Source organism: Nipponia nippon, unplaced genomic scaffold, assembly GCF_047370975.1.
Source record: "Nipponia nippon isolate SJK-2023a ecotype South Korea unplaced genomic scaffold, ASM4737097v1 scaffold_4, whole genome shotgun sequence".
Lineage (NCBI taxonomy): Eukaryota > Metazoa > Chordata > Aves > Pelecaniformes > Threskiornithidae > Nipponia > Nipponia nippon.
In genome coordinates, this window is record NW_028262358.1 from 29,365,162 (window position 1) to 29,385,328 (window position 20,167).

Below are 20,167 nucleotides of genomic sequence, written 5' to 3' on the forward strand. Positions count from 1 at the left end.
GTTTTTAAATCTCAAGATTAAAAAATTATAAAAAATGGTCTAAAGGATGCACATACATAGTAAGCTGCATGGAATTCAGTTTACCTGTCTAGAAATACGTAAAGGATGCTCCCACATGTCTGTTTTTAAGTTTACTGAAACCATTGAAGTGTCTGTAGTTCATAATATCAAGTTTCTGTCACATTAATTCTTAATGCTGTGTGCTGGGGGGGGGGCTAACCCTGGTTTTTACCTGTGGATAGACATGTAAGTGTGTCTTTTCATTGCTAAGCAACAACAGATGGAAAACACATACAATCATAATTTGGCCGCATATGCCTTTGATTCATCCTCCCTTAACTTTGGGAACATGACTCAAGTGCCTGAACACGAGTGTGCTTTCCCCAGGCTCCCTCCAGCAGTGGAGACTGGTGCCTGCAGGAGAGTGTGCAAGCCACACAGGATCTGTGCTGCCCTCTCCGTGGGCCACCGCGCTTCAGTTTGGTGTTCAAGTGAGGTGGGAAACTGGTCTGACGAAACAGCGAGTTTCATGGGCAAATGGTGTTGAAGGGGTAAATTTGCATGGACGCCTCCAAGTACTTGCCAAGGTTGACAATGACCAGTGTACGTTTTATGATGGAAGCTTATAAAGTCGTGAATAATACAGATGAGGTGAAAAAAGCGTGATTGGTCCTGTCTATTCCCATAGGAGAACTAGAGGGCCTCTAGAGGGTGAAAATGGCAGGGAGGCAAGTACAAAACAGGAGAGAGGAGATGTTTCTTTATACAGCACAGTAAAACTGTGGCACCTCCTGCCATGGGCCATTGCAGCTATGGACAGTTTACCGCAGTCCACAGAACAACTAGAAAAATCCTTTGGTGGCTATTAAACAGAACTTATCACTTGTATCTCCTCTGCTCCTCAGGAACTTGTTGAGCCACAACTAGAAATCATGCTGTGTTATTGCCCTAGTCCTGTATTTGTCCTTAGTATGTGTTGCTGGTCAGTGTCCCTTACAGTCAGACTGATGCCTGACGTAACAAAACCTATGAGAAAAGGAGCTAAATAAAAAGAAACTGGGAAGAAATGAAATGACTGTAGAGGACAGCTAATGAAAGAGGAGGGGGCTCCTGTCCACTGTTAGAAACAGGCTACAAGGCAAGGTAGGCCTCACATCTGGCCTGGTACAAACAGTTTGATGTTCATGTGAATGCCCAAATATCAGAAGTTTCATAGAATTAAATTTTATATAACTTTTAAAGTCTTGACAATTATATGTATATGTCTGGATATATGTGTATGTTTATGTGTGTGTGCGTGTATCTATAAAGTAAATTTCTGATCATTAGTCGGGATGAAATCTATGAAATATTCAGTTCCAATGCTTAAATCAGAAGTCTTCCATTATAAGTCTTACTTGTTTCTTTATTCCATGGTATTATGGAAAATTTAGAAAATGAAACAGTTGGTAGAGGTCTGCAAATGGTAATATATATTCAAATATTATCTTAGACAAAAAAAAAATCTGTTCTAAGAAAGCAAATATCTTTGTTTTATAGGTGTCTGGCCATCTGAAGAAGTGCTGGCTTACTACTGCCTAAAGCACAATGAAATATTCAGGTACAGAGTTAAACATAAAAAGATATTTTCCAATCTGTTAGTTTTATTGTATCTGCATGGTAAAGATTGCTATGATTTAAGTCTTCAGATTAAATTTAAAATGTTCAAGGTGAAAGCATGTTGCTCTTAACAAAGAATTCTGAGCTGCCTTTGGGTACTAATATTGCACAGCAAGCTTTCTGCTATATGTCAAAGACTTTTGATTTCCACTCAAGGCGTTTTATTTCACTTTGATTTTTGGGAAACAAAAGTGAAGCTCCAATCGATCAGTACTGATTGTGAAGGTCAGGAAAAATAAAAGACATTCTTTAAACTGACATCTGTTGCAAAAGCAAGCAAAATATTACCTGATAAAATGCATAATAATCACTGCATATAGTGATGGAGGAATTTGCACCTGTGTTTAAGTGTTGTGAAACAATTTTGAGACATCCTGCACTTTTATTTGTTTTTGTTTTTTCACATTTTCTAAACTGGTATAAGACAGTTATCAAGGCTCCAATAGGAACACCTACAAATCCCCTGCATCCTCTCTCTTTCCTCTTGAGTATACAGGCTCTGCACTTGGAAATCCTTGAAGTTTCATTGTCCAGAAGATGAATGGGGTGCAAGAAAAGCCATTATAACAATGCATTTGGAGGCATAAATTGTGTTCTGAGTGAGGGTGCAAGGCTAATACCAAGTAAACCATCTCGGAGTATACAAAATCCCTCAGTCTGTGTACATATGGTGTTGGTAAAATAGGGAAGACCTAGCTGTAAGTCTCTGCCCCTTGTACCAAAGCTGAAAGCATATCAGCTGTGGGCTGGTTCCTGCAGCTTGCTCAGACTGCTATCTGAAATCAAAGACCTGGTACCAAAGCAAGCCCTGGTTCGTAAAGCCTCACTTTTACTCGGTCTGCCACCTGAATGAAGCCCACCCCATCAGAGGAGGCAGCTAACACACCTAATCTGGCAGCTGCTTCTCCTTCCTCCGAGTTTAGCTGGGCGCTGCATTGTGTGACTTTTGCTGCTGTAGTGGTGTCCCTGTAGCACTTTGCCACCCAGCCCCATGCCGTGGCTCGTGTGCTCTGCTTGTTCTTGGAGGCTCTTCACAGCAAACCTCCCTGTGCTGCTCACTAAAAAGGTATTTTCCTAGTTTGGGTATGGAAGCCTGGATACTTGGAGACAGAGCTCAATCAAACTTCCATAGAGGAAATGGGCAGTTTGACATCCTGATTTCTGAGGATTATGCCCCCTCAACAGTATGCTCAGAGTAGAGTTTCTTATTTCAGTTCTCATTGATAAATGTCACTAAATATTGCCTGAGAGACGGATATGATTTTTTAAATTTGCTAATAAGGGAACTTTGCACTGAAATAAATTGTTTATATGCATAAATATATACATGTATATGTGTGGATGCATATACTTATATATTATGTACATGCAAATTTGGTTCAAAATGCACTAAAACCCCCATGCTAGATACTTTCTGTGTTTATTTCAATAAGCATGACTCTCATAAAGGATTAAGTGCCTTGTAAATCTTATATATATAACCATATGTATATACTTCTAATATATATGACATATATGGTTTAGAAAAATAAAAATTTATGTGAGGAAAAACCTATAATCATTCTATTTAAACCACAAACTGCAAATTTCCCACATCTGTGTTATAGTCTCCTTGGGTTTATGTACAGCTTGTTCCTCTGAACTATGTCCGTCCTTTGTCTCATTTCCATTAAATAGGACAACCAGACTTTTTTCAAATAAAATTTGTGGAGTCTAAGAAAAATAAATCTATCCCATCCAGACAGCGAGCATTAGTATACAGTCATGCAGCCTAGTCCACTGGCCTCAGTGAACAAAATATCAGCATCTGTATACAGATACTGATATGGCATCCTAGATGCTCTTCCTAAATATCAGTGTCGAATGAGTAGGGAGGTAATACTTTCACATAAAAATAAATTTTCAAATGTTAGTATTTTAGGGGAGAAGTAAAGGTGCACCAAAAAAAAATCTGTTTAGCTGAAATTCCATTTTCTGTCTGTCAAAAATGTCTCAGTGGGAACATTTCTGCCATCTGTAACAGTTGCCGCAGATTTAGCTATAAAGCAGCGTGTTCCTAAACTGAGGCTCTGCCTTGCCCTAGACGCCGCTTCACGCAGTTTCGGCGCAGGGTCAGCATCCCTCCCTCCTCCCCTCCTGGGGCAGGCCGTGGCTCTGGAGGACATTCTTCATGGCTCCCCCTGCAAGCTCCCATCCAGCACGCTCTCTGCGCCAAATTATATTTCACATGCACGTCTTAATAACAGCGCAGTATGGTCTAAGTTAAAAGCAGCCTTTTAGACCATGTATTCAACCCTCTGCTCAGGCTCAGTTTGGGCTCTTGACACTAACTTCGTTTAGTTTTCTGTGGCTTAACTGTTTGCTGTTCCCATCGTTGTTCATAACAGCATTGTTTGTAGGTCACTTGCAGTTTTAAGTGCTAATTGAAGGATCGGATTTCTTCATGTGTAATTGTTTTGTGGTATATGGCTTGTTTTAAAACTTCTCCCTTTTTAATATAAAAAGGCTTTTAGGCATAACTATATGGAGAGATATATAAATAATATTAATTTCCCCATTTACTTCTCTAACTGTTTTTGCAAGAATGAATGTGGATTAACATTGTTATCCTTTCCTAACAATTATCTTTCGCTACTCTAGCTAGTTTAGTTCTAAAAGACAGAGCCATTGACAAGGGAAAAAAGGGAACCTTCTCAGATTTTTCAGCTCAGCGGTGGTAATGTTGCACTGAACACTAATGAGGGAACCCCCACTGATTTGCCTGCTTTGTGACTTTTCTATTTCATAATTATTTTTAAAACGCAAAATGACATGAGGTAGCCTAGTCATGTCTCTACAACTTCCTGGTAGCTCAGTTCTTACTGCAGATGGCAATTTGTTCTTGTAACATATATGTCTCTCTGACCATTTTCATCTAATTTGTATGGGTTCTACCATTTCCTTTCTCTCTTTCAGGGACCTTGCTGTGTGTGAGCTAGGGGGTGGCATGACATGCTTGGCTGGGCTCATGGTAGGTCTTTTCTCAATTCCAATCCCATTCAGAGGAAGAAACAAAAGGAAAAATGTTCCAGTGCCTCCAACTGCTGGGTCAGAGAACTGTCAACAGCCTCAGCTGCGGTCAAGCTGCAGAGTCTTGAGAGACCTTCTAGATTGACTTGCTTTCGTATCATATTGATTTTATGGTTGCCTCGATGAGCAGAAACATTTTACCTCCGTGTAGTCAATATCTCTTGTTGTGATATTCCAGGCCACGTACGGTCTGTCTTTCATTGCCATAGCCGAAGCTTTTTTTTTTTTTCAGATTATAGTCCCATTTGCTAAGATACAGGAATAGCCTGGCGAATCACAGTTGGAGCACCATGATATAGCTGCTAATGTTTTGCCTGCATTATTACACCAACAAACATGATCCAGAGCTCTCGGTAATTAGATTCTTTTGAATTAGATTGGCCATTCAGGAGAGTCGTTCACCATTCTCTGGGTTCTGAGTCATGTATTCAGGAGATATTATGTAGCAGTGCAGTGCATTAGACAAGTTTTTATGTCTCTACAAATAAAAGCATATTGTTACACTGATTGGCATTTGACAAACCTGTCGCTCTTATACAATGTGTCGAGGTTACAGCCCAATGTGCGAGCATGTCAAAGCTCACAAAAAAATTACCCTTACAAAGCCATCTGCCTGCAATGCAAAGTTATATGAAGGGCATCAGGCAGTCAGACAGAAGCAAGCTGAAAGGCAGAGTGACAGCCTTGTATGATGGCTCTACTAGATAAACAGAAGCCCGCAAATGAAAGCCTCTCAGAATACCATCATCCGCTGTCACAATGCAATTACGGAACAGAATGATAGCAAGATAGAGGCTCCCGCAAATGGAATGATAAAAGTATTGACTGATTTGATTGAATGATTAAAATAATGCAGACATAAAATGAAAAAAGATTGAAGATTGTTACAGAGAAATAGGTGAGGAAGCATGATACTGAAGGCTTGTCACTCCTGTCTTCACTTCCACACAGACAAGCATATTTGCTCATTGTTTGCTGTGCTCTTTTTTTCAGGTTGCTATTTCTGCAGATGTCAAAGAAGTTCTGTTAACTGATGGAAATGAAAAGGCCATCAAAAGTATCCTTATTCAGATAGAAAACTGGTTTGTTGTGCTCGTTCCTTTTTACTGGCTGAGTAACAATCGATATAAAGACAGACAGCATGGGGTATATTAAGAAAAAGTCCCCACATAAGTAATTAAAAAACAGATGTAGAATACCTTGTACAGAGCTACAGCTTCCCCCACAATAAATGCCACATTTTCTTCTTTAATTAAAAACATACATGTTGGTATAGAACAAGTATAGTAGTAAATATTTGTCTTATGGTTGAGTGCTGAAAGATTCCTTGTGTGTATGCTGCCCGTTATAGGAGGTGCAGCAGTAAATCAAATCATTAGCTCCCCTTCACGTATTTGTTTTGCAGAAGAACTAGATTTTTTTTTTTTACTTTCAGATACCAGCCTCTTAAAACATACCCAGTATTTGTATGTTGTCATAGCTTTTCCAGTGTAAATGCATGGTTTCATTGTTGCTGCTAAGTTATAACTGCCTACAAATTACCCACTTAGTGTGCTTAATCAATTATCAATTTATCATTATTTCTCTTGATGTAAGGTTGCAAAACTCCTCTGTGCCTTGTAGAAAGTATTTTATTATATTTCTTATATTAGAATAAATTGCTATTATGCCCTTCTCATATGAACACATAGTTCAGAAAATTGAACTGGACTTTGGCTAAGCAAGAGAATGAGTGAACATAATTTGTGGCCACATTAAATATCAGCACAGAACAAGAACCGATATATACAGTGAATACTAATAGCCCTTAGAAATCGAGAGGAAAAAAAGGAAGATATCTATTTGCTTTTGTTCCTTGGTAATCTTTCCACTTACATTTTAAGGCAGACTAGTTTTTCAGGCTTTGGCCACTGCATCATCAGAATTATTTAGATTTGAGTTTTGTATGTATTTGAGAGCTAACATAATGAGTACTTAGTGAAAAAAATAAGTTAAACTAATTTGTGGTTTTAAAAAATTGCAGTTGCTGATGACTGTTAAAACAGGAGACGTTGCAGTGCAATAATATTAGCTACTACCTTTAAAAAGACTTTCTCAGAGGTAACTGGGAGAACTATAATTGATTACACTTAAACAATTTCCTGGAAAAAACAGCCAATCTTAGATCATATCTTTTAAAACTTGAAGGAAGCCTTTTAAAAGTCTCAATTTTCTTGAAAATGCAAGTTCTCAGTTGTGTTCTAGGGATTCTTATTTTGTTAAATTCTAGTCTGTTATACTCATGTCTCGAGGAGGAAGTATTCATTATTCTGTGTATTTTAATCAGCATCACCCCTTCCAATCTTTCTTCTATGTCATTACGAAAATAAAAAATGTGGGAGAAACAAAGTGTTTCAAAACTAGCCTAACAAAACAAACTGATGTTTTAGAGAAGCGTAGGTATTTAACAAAAGGTCATTTTACCCACAGAAAGTTTCAGGTGAGCTCAGTAATCATCAAGTCAGCAAATATCTTGCATAGCAGATTCCATAAACATACCTGAACTTTTTTGAAATTTAGAAGTCTTCTCTAGCAAGGAAAATTAGTGAGTGCTAAAAGTATTCACTCAGTCTTTGGAGTTAAACAAATTAAAGTGCTTTTATTCCTGAAAAAAAGATACTGTTAATGTAATCTAATTAGCACACCTTAGTTTTTCACAATATGTTTTAGAAGTATCTTTTATTTCCCAAAGTATTACAAGAAGTCTTCATCTGTATTCACTCAGTGAATCCCTTTCAGAGAAGCGATTGGTGGAAGGCTCTAACAGGAATTTATTTTTCTTTTTTAACATTTGGTGCTCTGAAGGCTCAGCATTCAAAGTGCTTTTATTGTGTTGGATTTTACAATGGGCTTAATATTAGCAGGGTGCCAAAGTGCAGCAGACTAAGAACTTTACAGTGTAGGTGGAATGTATTCTTAAAAGTGCACATAATAAAATTTATGTTGCATTTTATGTGTTTTATGGACTTAAGTAGTAATTTTATGATCTGTCTTATGGTAATTTTCTTTTGCATTCTTTTCTATAGTGACTAGCTATAACAGAAGTTTAGGCTAAATTTAGATCTGTTTCAGCCACACCAGACTTACTGAAATCAGTAAGAATGTTTAGTGTAATTGGAAATAGTATCCGGCCCCAAGTGCCACAGACTACAAATGATGTATTTCTGCTAATTTTTATTATTGCTCGTGGTATTTTTTAATTGCTTAGCACACCAAATTAAATTAATGTGGGATAAAATACTGTTTTCTTTTCTAGATTCTGCTCTTCAGGAATAGTTAATGCCTAGTATTATGCTTTTTATGTAGGTATTATAGATTAAAATAATCTTGTTTAAAAATTACTGTTTACATCTTCCCTTTAAATTTCTTAGGAAGCTTAAATTACATGCCAGTCATACTATAATATCCAAAAATTACTTTCCAAAAAGTAAAAGTGGTTGTCAACAAAAAAGAAAAAAAAATCACTGTCAGAAGCCAGGAAATCACCAAGCAAGCCTGCTAATTATTCTTAATGGGCAAGATGAGCACATTAAGAAACAAATGAATACATCAGTGAAATGTAATTGAAAATCGACCTGGCAATAGTGCATTGCATCTGAGAATCTGCCTTTATATTATCATCATCATCATAATTATTGTTGGTTTTGTTGTTGTTATCGCTATTCAGTGAGCATAACTAACAGCTTTGCTTTGTGAAGTCTCAAGCTTTTGAGGATTTGATTTTTCTTTTAATTTTTTACCTTCTTCATATTATTCTCCATTTCATACAGCCACACAAAGTATTCACTATGTATATTTTCAATATCTGTATTAGGATATGTTATTGAAATTTTACAAGTTAAAACAATTTACAAATATGTTTATTTCAAATCATTGTTGTCATTTTAACCATTTCACTGTGAAATATCTAGCTATATTTTATATTAATCAATGGTCTTACGCATGAGGTTTATGGAAGTCTTTAAAAGGATATTATGATTTGAGTTACTAGTCCATTTAAAAGACTTCACTCTCACTCCTTTTGCTTATCATGGGCAGATTTTAATTGATTAACAGATTATTTATATTGCAAAATCAATAAAATAAAGACAGATTTTATTGCTTTTGCAGCTTCATTCAAAACTTTATTGTTGGTTTAGTGTGCTTTATCTAAGTTCTTTCAGGATCATTTGAATAAAGTATTAAAAAGAAAAATATAGATATTTCAAGTTAATAATAAAGATATATATAAGCAAAGTTATCAGATTCACCACACACACACCCCCTTTGTAATTTTGGGTGATATGCATTCAGATACAAATTTTCCAACTTATCTATGACATAGTCAGTCATGAACATCAAATTCTATTTCCCCAGGACACTGGTAGCATCTATACTTGGTTCAACATGTCCAAATCCAAGGATGAGGTTCATTTTTAGTAAGAATTGTCTCCTATTTCAGAGAGGTTGTGTACCTTCTGCCTTAGCTCTGTTTCACACCATGCAGTAGTGACTTGAACTACTGTCTGAAAGCATCAATAATACAAAACATTGTTGCAGTGCACTATAATGGCCATTAAAATATAGTGTATGGATCTTTCAACAGCCCTGGGAAATTTAGGTTAGAAAGGTCATGTTCAGCCTGAATGCCGGAAGACATGGGCTTATAAATTATTTAAAAAAGCTAGTGTTAACATGTTTACAACAATTATTAATAGCTTTGTTCAGTTGTATAATTTAAGTGCAGTGTAGCTAATTTATAACAATGTTACTTCTGCCTCTACTTAAAAACAGCATACTTTGCTCATGGAATTATTTATGCCTTCCTTTTGCTTCACCGGCATAGACCACTCATTACTTTCTCATTGCATGTTGTGGAAAAGATTTAAAAGGAATGTCCAAACTACAGAGATTTGTTTAAAACAGTTTTCTGTCATTCCACTTCTAGTTTTTGGCTTCACAAAATATCAGTTGTCTTTTCTTTCTCATTGTTTGAATAGAGGCTTTCCTAAAATAACTTTTCTTGAATAGCCAACTGTGTTGGAAGGACAATTATGTGATTTCAGCAAAGCAAATAAAAAGATACGTTAGTGATATTCTAAATTAGTCTGACACTGTGTTCAATTTTCTTGTAAGAGCACTTGCAAAGATGAATTCAACATATTTTTGTGCACCTAGAAACATCCTCCTAATTAGCATCAGATTTCCTGTACCTTAAATAAAAAGAGTGATCATTGACATCTTTATCAAAATTGTCCCTTTAAGATAATCTTTAAATTTGAGAGTAAATTGTTCAAATATGTATGGATTCACACTGGGTGCCATTTAGTATTCTCATAGTTCCTTGGTTACTTGCTACACCTTTTCCTTCCTATGGCTTCTCACTAACCACAAATGATTGATTATGAAGGTTATCTTTCTAGGCATAGATGACTGAGCACAGCTTCCCTTGAAACTTTTCATTGACAGCCTTTGCTTTGGCCTGCCTGAATGGCTACCCAATTTTGTGACCTGATCTTCTAAACTGAAAGATGCCGAGAGATGAGGCTGAGGCATTGAGACATGAGGCTGAGGCCACTGTGGCAGTGCCTATGGGGAAGAAAAGGTGTTTATTGCTTTGTACTAACTTTTATGGTGGTTCCAAACCATTCTCAAGAAAGCAAATGGACTAGAAACTCCCTTGCCTATAGGTTAAGGTGCTCCTGTTGTCTGTTGGATTCCACCCAGACAGAGCCAGGAACAAAGGTACATGTCTTGTGGCAGGGCAGAAACTCAAAACGCATAAGCCTCCAAAACCTCAGCACTGTGATCTAATGATCCAGTCAATAGAGGCAGGCAACAAGAGCAAGTTGCTGCATAGATTTATGGCTGATGTGCTGGAGTAGCAATGTAAAAGTTATGCTTCTGAAAAGACTATTAGCACAGATTAAAGAAGACCAAACAGATAAAAGACATTATGAAGGTAGTAACAATGGAAAAAAGTATTTTTTAAATTATTTTTATTACTGCTCTAGTTTTATAGATAATTCTTAACAAATATGCTACAGATGTAAGTGAGATCATCACAAGAAACCAAAATGCAGGAGTATTTAAGGCTCAGAAAGTGTCAAGCTGGTAAGATTCTACTAAACTGTTTTACTGATTCTTGCATGTAATTGTATATTTAATGCAAATGTGAAATGTATGCAAAAGTGTGAAAGTGTGACCTATATTACTGATGCTGACACAGATGTATATACAATATAAGTAGGTAAGTGATGCAAGACAGAAATTTGGAAGTATTAAAAAAATTTAATTGCTTTTTAACATAGCAAATACAGTATGATTAATCTTGGTGATGTAACCTCTTTCCTTTTCTTTTTTTTAACGTACACTATGTCTCTTCAAGCTGTGGTTTAGTGCATGGTTGAAATTTGGCTGCTTCAGAGTCAACATTACCCATTGTACTAAATATGAGGCTTGGAATGAATGTACCTAAATCACTTGCAGGTTTCATTTTAAATAGCTCTGAGAATTCAGGGTGGCAACAAATCCCATTTGCCCCTGAGGTAGATGTTGTCGGAGCATCCATGGCAGGTTTTTTGGTCATCCTGTATGTGCAATCAGTATCGCGTTGTCGCTGCAAGGACAGATGGGGAGCATGGGAGCCAGGCACAATGTGCTGGGGCCCTTCTCTCATTGACTATGTCCTAAGGTGCAGGGCGTACCCAGCATTTTTCTCACAGTGCACCAGCTCTGTTGTCTCTAAGTTAGCCCTGAAGATGGTGGTGGACTTAGTAGTGACAGGTTAACAGTTGGACTCGATGATCTTAAGGGTCTTTTCCAACCTTAACGACTCTATGATTCTATGATATGCTCTGGAGGCTGATTGTTGTAGAGGTTCAGAGTATTTGGTTTCAGATCATCTCCAGAGCCCTTCCTGACGCACCTTGTAACAGGTTATGCCACTGAGGTTAGCTGTTTAACTACCTATTTCACTGAGGCATCTCCAGGTGCAGTAGGGACTGGAAGCAGCTGAAAACTTGAAGTGTGTCTATCTCTTCTAGTATTTTAAAAGTAAATTGTAAAGTACTTCATATTCGTCATATAGGGTTAAGTATTAGAATGTGCTATTTGCTACCTAAGAGCAAATAGTGCACTCTTATTTGTGTGTCTAAATCCTTTTTTTTCTTTTTTATGATTCTCATTCCAGAAGGGCTCTCAGTCCTTCTCAAAGTGACAAAAGTAAAGCTGAAAAAGGGCTGAGAAAGGCAAGCTGTTACAGCAGAATAAGCTTATTAACATAGAGGGTTAAACCCATACAATTTTAATGGCTATCATTCACATCATTTCTCCCTATGCTTATGTAGCCATTCTGCATAGAGAAGTTCTTTTAAGTGAGCACTTAGGGTTAGAAAAATTCTGCCTTCATTAGGGTGTACGTGCATATAACTTAGAGATATATCTCTGCATCCTAATAAGTGCCTGCCAAGTAGACAAAGGCCATGCAGGCCCCAGGAATGGTCTTTCAGGTTCCATGTGCTGAAGACTTCTTGTGAGCAGCCTCAGACACTCATCCCTGCTGAGGAGAGGCTGTGTGGTACGTCCATCCAGAAGCTTAGATTTTGTAGATTGCCAATTGCCGTCTACTTTGTATGAGATTTCAGATTTCATCCCTTGTCAAGACTTCAAACCTGGTCTTTTAGATATCAATCAAAAGCACATTTTCTACCCTGTCCTCATTTACATTTATCTAATGCTTAAGGTCATTTGTGATCATTTGAGTGTATTTCAGCATATGGAATCAGTGAATAATAGATTTCAGCCTCACGCTGTGAAGAAAGATTGTGTTTTTACAAGACATGATGTTGTTTACTGGGTGTTAATAATCACTAATTAATAAACATATCTAGACATCATAAAATGTTGCATTTTAAGGAGTAAAAATGTCAAGTGTTTAACTTCTTGAGTGCAATAGCATTCTGGGCCTTATTTGCATAAATAAAATAATTAAATTACAAAATAAAGTGAAGTACTGCATCAAAACATAAGGCTCATTACAATAAACACATAATTTGATTTTTAATTCTACATTCTTAAGACTTTTGCAGATTTATTGTAACAGTGTAAAGTTTTATAAAATAAGTACTCAAATGACTCTCTAATCCCAAAAATAATGATCATCTTGCATTTCTCTAACTTATACACACTAATAGTTGATTTCTCCTGTCAAAATTAAAGTTATGCTTTGGTTAGTTATTTGAGAAGTGCTAATGGATGGACCAGTCCTTCAGATTCAGTAATGACATGTGATGAAGGCAGTAACAGTTATTTGATCACTTCTCAAGGCCTTGAAGAAACTAAAAGGCTGATGTAAAATCTGAAATATTACCGTAACCCTGATTCACTTTTCCTGCAACCAAAAACCTTAGTTATGTAATGATAATGATAAGGGGGGGGGGGGGGGTGGAACACAAGAAAATGTAGTGTTTTGTAGGGAAGAATGCAACACTGGCATGCAAAGTGACATTAGGTGACTTCTTTTACGTTGATCAGAGCTTGCAGGCAAAGGAATATAGTGATGTATTTAAGTGACTTGCTGCAACATTAATCTGGAGAAGGCATGTTCCTCACTCTAACGTATCATTTAAACAGTGTCCGGTCTTGCAAGTGCAAAGTTAGAAGGTTCTTTCCGTATGAAAGATAATTCAGAATAGACCCTTCTCACTGCTCCTTCATCTCACATCGGGATCTTGTACTTTTTTTCTTGCACATGAAGCAGAAATTATCAGTATGAGGGTCAGTTTGTTACTGTTCCAGCCATTTAAGTCTAGACTTGGAAAATATACCAAAAAATGTATGGTGCAAAAAGGAACAATCCAGTATCAGCCAAGAGAAGTTAGATTAGGACAACCTGCCATACATTTATTTATTTAGATTTATACAAAATGCAGTAAATGAGCACTTATCTAGCTCTCTGCCAACTCTTGATTATTGTTTAAAAGTACAGTAATGTAAACCAAACTGGCAGTTTGTCATATTATGTGTTATAATGTAATAATAGATATTTAGTAAACAGTTTACTTCAGCAGTGAATATACAATTCTATTTTATTTTTACTTCAGCAGTGAATATACAATTCTATTTTATTTTTAGCTTCCATGAGTATGTTCAGAATTTCTTGCTTACGCTTACTGGAAACAGGTACAGTAATGCCACCAAGTTACAAATAACGAATTGCCATGGTAGGGTGAATTATTAATGCCGTGTATGGGTTTGACGATTTTATTTTTTTCACAGTTCAAAAATTATCCATGAATCATGTTGTTTACCCCATAACTTAGCATATAAGTTATCCTGATAGCAGTCTTTGTACCATCAACTGTTATTAGTTTGACATGCATTATATCATTGTTTTGAACATGTCCACCAATGATTAGATTAGCAATAACATAGTCAAGGAATCTCCGCTTTTTTTTATCCTCTTTATTTTAATGTGGAAATCTTCCTGAAACAGGGGTTTGGGTAGCAGAATTTTGAAAAATTGTTGTTATTACAAATGTCATGATGGAAAAGCTTTATCAAAGAGGAAGGCTCTGCAGTATATGCTAAAGGTTAACAGACTCTGTCTCTCTTACCTGCACGGAATTTGTTCTTCCATCAGATTCCCTTGTCTGAGAAGACCAAATCTGTTAAGAACAAAATTTGTATACTTATTTCTGATATGGGACCTGTAAGTTTTAGCTGTGGACAAGTCTATTGTTTTGCTAAGAGGTGCCTCAGAGAGATTACATTCCACATAAGAGTGTAAACAAGTACATATAACATCGAGTCAGTGAGAGAAATGCTTGTGGCGTGATGCACCCTTTGATTTGATTAGTAATAATGTATCATATACTCTTTGTTCATCCTATAGTCAACATTAGAACCCACATCAAGAATGTACGACTGTGTGACCAAAAGTGACAATTCCTTCTCCTTAAAGGTTAACAGATAGGTTATAGTCTTATCTGAGATTTTAGTGTTCCTTACAAATGTAATGAATTTACAAGCTTCCAGAATTAAACCTAAAAAGAAAAAAGTCTTTCTAAAGACTAAACGGCATCCAGTATAATAGTGGATGAGGTCTCAGTGACAGAGCACTGAACTATATTGTCCTGATTCCGTTCTTATATTATATCTTTCTCTGTAAGTGCCAACATATGAATATATTACCTTACTGCAATGTGCTTCAAATATGCCAGCTTTCTAACCTTCCTGATTTCAACTGGTCACGTAACAGGTTCCATCAGTGTAGGACAGCCTTAATAAAGACTCTCTCTCTGTTTACATTCATCAAAATGACCTGAGTGTTGCTAAATTCAAACTTTTTAAAAACATATTTATTGAACTTGTGTTTGTCAGCTTAGCAACCCTAAAGGAATCCCTTTCTTCCAACGGCCTTTCCAATCTCCTTATGTAACGCTCTTGCATGACAGCATCTATTGGCAAGGAGGAAGCTGCCAAAAGGAACATTTCCTGCTCTTTGGTTAGAAAGAAAAGGCTCCTGGTTCCTGCTCTCTTAATTTGATCACTTTATGTATGTGTGGGAAGAAACAATGAGCGGTCTATCTGTTCGTGCTCATTGTGAATTTCTAGCTCTCTATCACAGAAAACTCAACACAGGTGGAAACCATTCCATACCTCTGATCATACTTGACCTGCTCTATACCTTTTCCAATTTCAGTCTACTCATTTTCAGATGAGAGTGATCAGCACTGCATTCAAAGTGTGCATAAATGATAGATATATGTAGTGGAATAATTATTCTTTCTGTTCCCCTTCTAAAAATGCCTAACAGTGATGTGCTTTTTTGACTGCAGTTGAGCACTGAGCTAATATTTTCATGACACTGTCTGTCACAACATCAGGAGCTTTCCAGTGATGGTCAGTTTGGAGACCTTCATTTTCTTTATCGAGCCAGAATTATTTTTCCTGTTGTGCACTTTGCATTTATCCACACTGAATTTCATCTGTCATTTTATTGTCCAATTACTCAGTTTCATCCTTCTGCAATTCCTCACACTCTGCTCTTTTCCTTACTATCTTGAATAACTTCTTAACACCAGCAAACTTTGCCACCTCAGTGCTCATGTCTTGTAAACATGTTGAACAGAACAGGTCCCAGGGGAACGCCACTGATTATCTCCCTCCATTGTGAGAACTGACCATTGACTACTACCCTGTTCCCTGTCTTTTGTTCTATTATTTAGCCATGCCAGGACGCTTCTCCAGTGGCTGTCTACTTTCCTTAAATGTTGTTGGTGAGGGTCTTTGCCAGTAGCCTTTTGGAATCAGAAGCAGCCTTTGTTAACCAGATCACCTTTATCTGAATCCTTGTTGACACATTTGAAGAGCTCAAGGTTTATAAAGCAGGACTTCCTTTTACAGAAGACATATCAAAAAAGGCTTCTGTGATGAAAGTGTCTTCAGTTTCTTCTACAGTGAACACTGACGTAAAGAATTAATTTCACCTTTCTGAAATCTTGTAATCCTCTATGAGTGCTCATTCTATACCCTGATTATCGGCAGCAGGAAGATTTAGAACAAAAAAAAAGAGTACACTCTTTTTTGGCCTGCCTAATTTTATTATTATATTTAATTTTCTAAGTTTGTGATCCTTTTTTCATTTGGGTGCAACTTCAACTTTTGGAGGAATGACATCTTGTTTCTAATAATCTTCTTTACTGTTTGGCCATACCAGCTGACTTTCACCCACTTCCAAGCCTCTCCTATTTGTGTATATTTCACTCAGTTGTGTTGACTTAATAAAGTTGCAGTTTAATTTAAATTGCATTGTAGTTTTGTCTGTCTTCTTTATGTGACCAGATAAAAATATATAAAGAGAAAAAATTGAAAAGTTAGCAAGCTTTGTAGAGACATTTTTGTGTGTTTGGAATAACAGGGAGAAAAGCTAGGTGCTAGCTAAAAGTATACCATTGCATTATTTTAAATAATTCTTGCTCAAATCCTTGGCTATTTTATGATGGTCTCCTCTTAGCTTAAAGAAGATGCTTTTGTTAAAACTATTCCTCTTGTACTCTCTTGGACTGGACAGAAAGACTAGGTGGAGACCACTGATATGCGAAAACTTATACCTTTTTTCCCAGGGTTTTAAAGGAAAATGTGCACGAGAATCAAAGATTATTTGGTTTATTCCTATGCTCTTTTGTGTATCCATCTTTCTAGCCAACTTTTACATTGCTTCCTGGTTCATGTTGTTACCATTGTACCTTTGTCTACCCTTCCTTGTCTGCCTTGGCTCTACCTTCATAGGCAGTCATTAATACATTTTACACACTTTCAGTATACTCTCTCCTTCACAGGCGCTCTTGGCTGGTCTTTGCCACAGACATAAGAAAGTTGGGACAAACTTTAAATTTTGACAGAATGATGCTTACAGTATTATCTTTGTTAATATTCAGTTAGTAGTAAGTTATTCAAACGTTAACCAAGGATACTGAAAATGAATGGGGTTCAGGAAAGAGGCAGAAGAATTAGGGTCTGGAAATGAGAGAGTTAAAGAGCTCTGTTTACTTAACTTGTCAAAGAAATGACTTGATTGTTAAGAAATGAATTGATTTTGATCTGAAAGTCTCATGTGGGGAAAAAAAAATCTTTAATAGAAGATCACTCTTTAATCTAGCTTACAAGTACCTAACAAGATGTAGAAATTGAAGCTAGACAAATTCAGTCTAGAAAAAAATGAGATTTGACAGGGAGAATGATAATACATTAGAACATCTTTCCATGGGGAGCAGTAGTTTCTTAAGCAGTGAATGTGTTTAAATCAAGTTGGATATCTTTCTGAAACATGTATATTAATTTCCTGAGATACATGGGCTTGATACAGAAATCTGAAATCTTGGATGTCTATTGTGGTCCCTTCTGCCCTCAGAATTTAAGCACCTGTGAATTACATCTTCTCTGCTGTTTTTAATTTTTCCTCCCATTCAGTCCTTTTGGACCTGCCTGGTTCACTTCACATTATTTTTTTTTCTTCTTGCTCCCTTTATTATTCTCCCCATATTCATGGATAGACTATTTTCATAGAGCAAGAAACTGTCTTCTTTTCCTTCATATTTTTACACAAAACGAACTTTGATAAAGCTTTCATTCACTGATCCTACCAGTACGGTTGTGCCACATGTGCTTATGCTGCCTTGCATTTTGAAATGATATATTTTTTTATACCGTATCAGTCTGAATTAGAATGTGAGAACCATCCATTTTGTGCATAATGTACTACATGAACCTTGCTAAAAACAGTGGCCAATCTCCTAAATAAAGACTGATTTAGAATGTATTATTGTAGAGGAGGGATGTGAAAAGGCAAATTCACAAACACCAGAGGTATTTTTTGATTAATAACATTTTTATACAAAATATTCTCACTTCTTTTAAGAAAATAGCCACACTTGTGCTGAATGTTGGGCTGTGGTGTGGCTACAAAATGGGAAACTTTATTCTGCAACAGTTGTATTTACATGCAGGGTATTTATTATGTCCCAAAAATTTAGTAGCTTTTGATATGCAGCAAGTGTCTAAGTGTTAGGACTGTTATTTTTGAAGACAAAACTGTAATGTTCCCATCTGAATTTTAGCAAAATATGCTGTACAGAAGAAGAAAGAGAAAATATGTTCTCAGAATAAGGAATATGGGAAGCACATAACTTTATCATACACTTTTAAAAAGGAACTTTTAGGCAGGAAAACCTAGATAGAATCATGAAATCACAGAATATTCCAAGTTAGAAGGGACCCATAGTTGGTTTTGGTGGTTTTTCTTCTTTTGTGTTAGCACATTAATGTGATGAAGTTTCATCATGAATTGTTGTACTGGGCATTGTATAAAAACAAAGAAAAAAAGCAGTTTGTGTTGGAGAATCTATGGTCTAAGAACAGAGATAGATATGGTGAAGAAGGATAGCAAGGATAACTGTAGTCAGCATGATAGGCGGAGTTGGAGGCCCAAGAGCGGCCTAGCCTCTTTTCAGTTTTTGTAGACGCTATTTTAAAGGAGAGTTTCAAGGATAATGGAGGAAGTTTGTGAATGTTCATGGATAACATAGTGGAAGAAAATTGTGAAGGTCCTTGCTTGAAAAGTTAAGTGGGAGATGTAGACTGACAGTAGGGTTGATTAAAGAAGGGATTGTCCTTTCAATATTGAGTGAGAGAGAAAAAATCGGGAAGTGAACTGTTGTAAAGCATTTGGAAAAGAAGACTTGCAACTTACCTGGAGGAGTACAAAGAGAAAGATGACAAGATCAGGGTTGTAGGCAAGAAAAACTATCTTTGCAGCAGCCTACTGAATAAATATTAATAGGGCAAGACTGCATTTTCCAAGAGCAGAGAGAACAATATTGTGATGCTAAGATGTAAGTGATGATGACATGGTCAAGAGTGTAAGTTGAGTGGGTAGATAAGAAACTTCTGAGAGATGCTATGCAGAGAGAATAAACAAAATCTGAACAGACCTGAGGTATGCAAATATAGAGGAAGGTCTAAGCTAAGTCTAGATTACAGACTGGAATTAATGGTTATGTCCCAAGGGATCAATAAAAGGTGATAACAATGATGCCTTGCTGTACTTCAGAGGTGATGAGCTTCTCTCTCACTGAGGCTGTGAAAAATACTGAGTTGTGAGTCTGGATACACAGAGTGGAGTAGAGAAGTGGGTAGTTGGGTTAAGCTTTTATGGATGAGAGAGCCCAGAAGTAAAATTCAGAGGAAGAAGAGGTTGAGGTGGAACACTGAAATTATCAGAAATGTGGGAAAGGTCTGAAGACAATCTTTAGAAAAGCACATTGAAAAAACACTAAGAGACAATTAAAAAAAAAAAAAAAAAAACATAAAATAGTGGTACTAAAAATTCTAATGAATAGCAAGATTTTACTGGGCTGAAGAGAGAAGAAAAGTCCAGGAGAATGAGGATAAAGTGCAGAGTTTGAGCCCAGGTAAGAAAAACCATTGGTATACTTTGACAAGAGTAGATAAATGACATGGAAGTTGCCGAAAACTGCAAGGAGATTGTTAGAAGGACATGTCCGTCGGCAATTGTAAATATCACATTCAAACTGCTTAGAAATTTGAGAGGAAAGGGAGAATGGTTGATGTTGGGTACCTGTGGTTGAAAATTTAACCTTGGTTCCTTCAAACCAGGTATGCACTGTAGGGAATGAGATAATGGGTAAGAATACAAAGCAAAGTGAAGCAGTGAAGATAAGAAAGGCAGAAGGTGAAAGAAGGTGGAGAAATAAGAGCAACCTAATGAGAATATAATGAGAAAGATGGGGAAATTATAGTAGGCAAATTTGCAAGACTCCTCCAAGGAGTTGTAATGATAGGTGTACACATTGCCTCTGTCACTAAATTAAAATCCATCTTCTTGATCTTTATACAA

At 36.6% G+C, this 20,167-nt stretch overlaps 1 protein-coding gene across 1 annotated transcript in view; it reads left to right on the forward strand.

Moving 5' to 3' along the window:
• The window catches only part of CAMKMT (calmodulin-lysine N-methyltransferase), a 223,100-nt gene that overhangs the window by 176,531 nt on the left and 26,402 nt on the right, over nucleotides 1-20,167 (forward strand). The window contains exons 4-7 of the mRNA XM_087774847.1: nucleotides 1,540-1,600; nucleotides 4,615-4,669; nucleotides 5,722-5,785; nucleotides 10,794-10,860. Coding sequence (XP_087630973.1) covers nucleotides 1,540-1,600; nucleotides 4,615-4,669; nucleotides 5,722-5,785; nucleotides 10,794-10,860 — 247 coding nt within the window. The remainder of the gene's footprint in view (nucleotides 1-1,539; nucleotides 1,601-4,614; nucleotides 4,670-5,721; nucleotides 5,786-10,793; nucleotides 10,861-20,167) is intronic.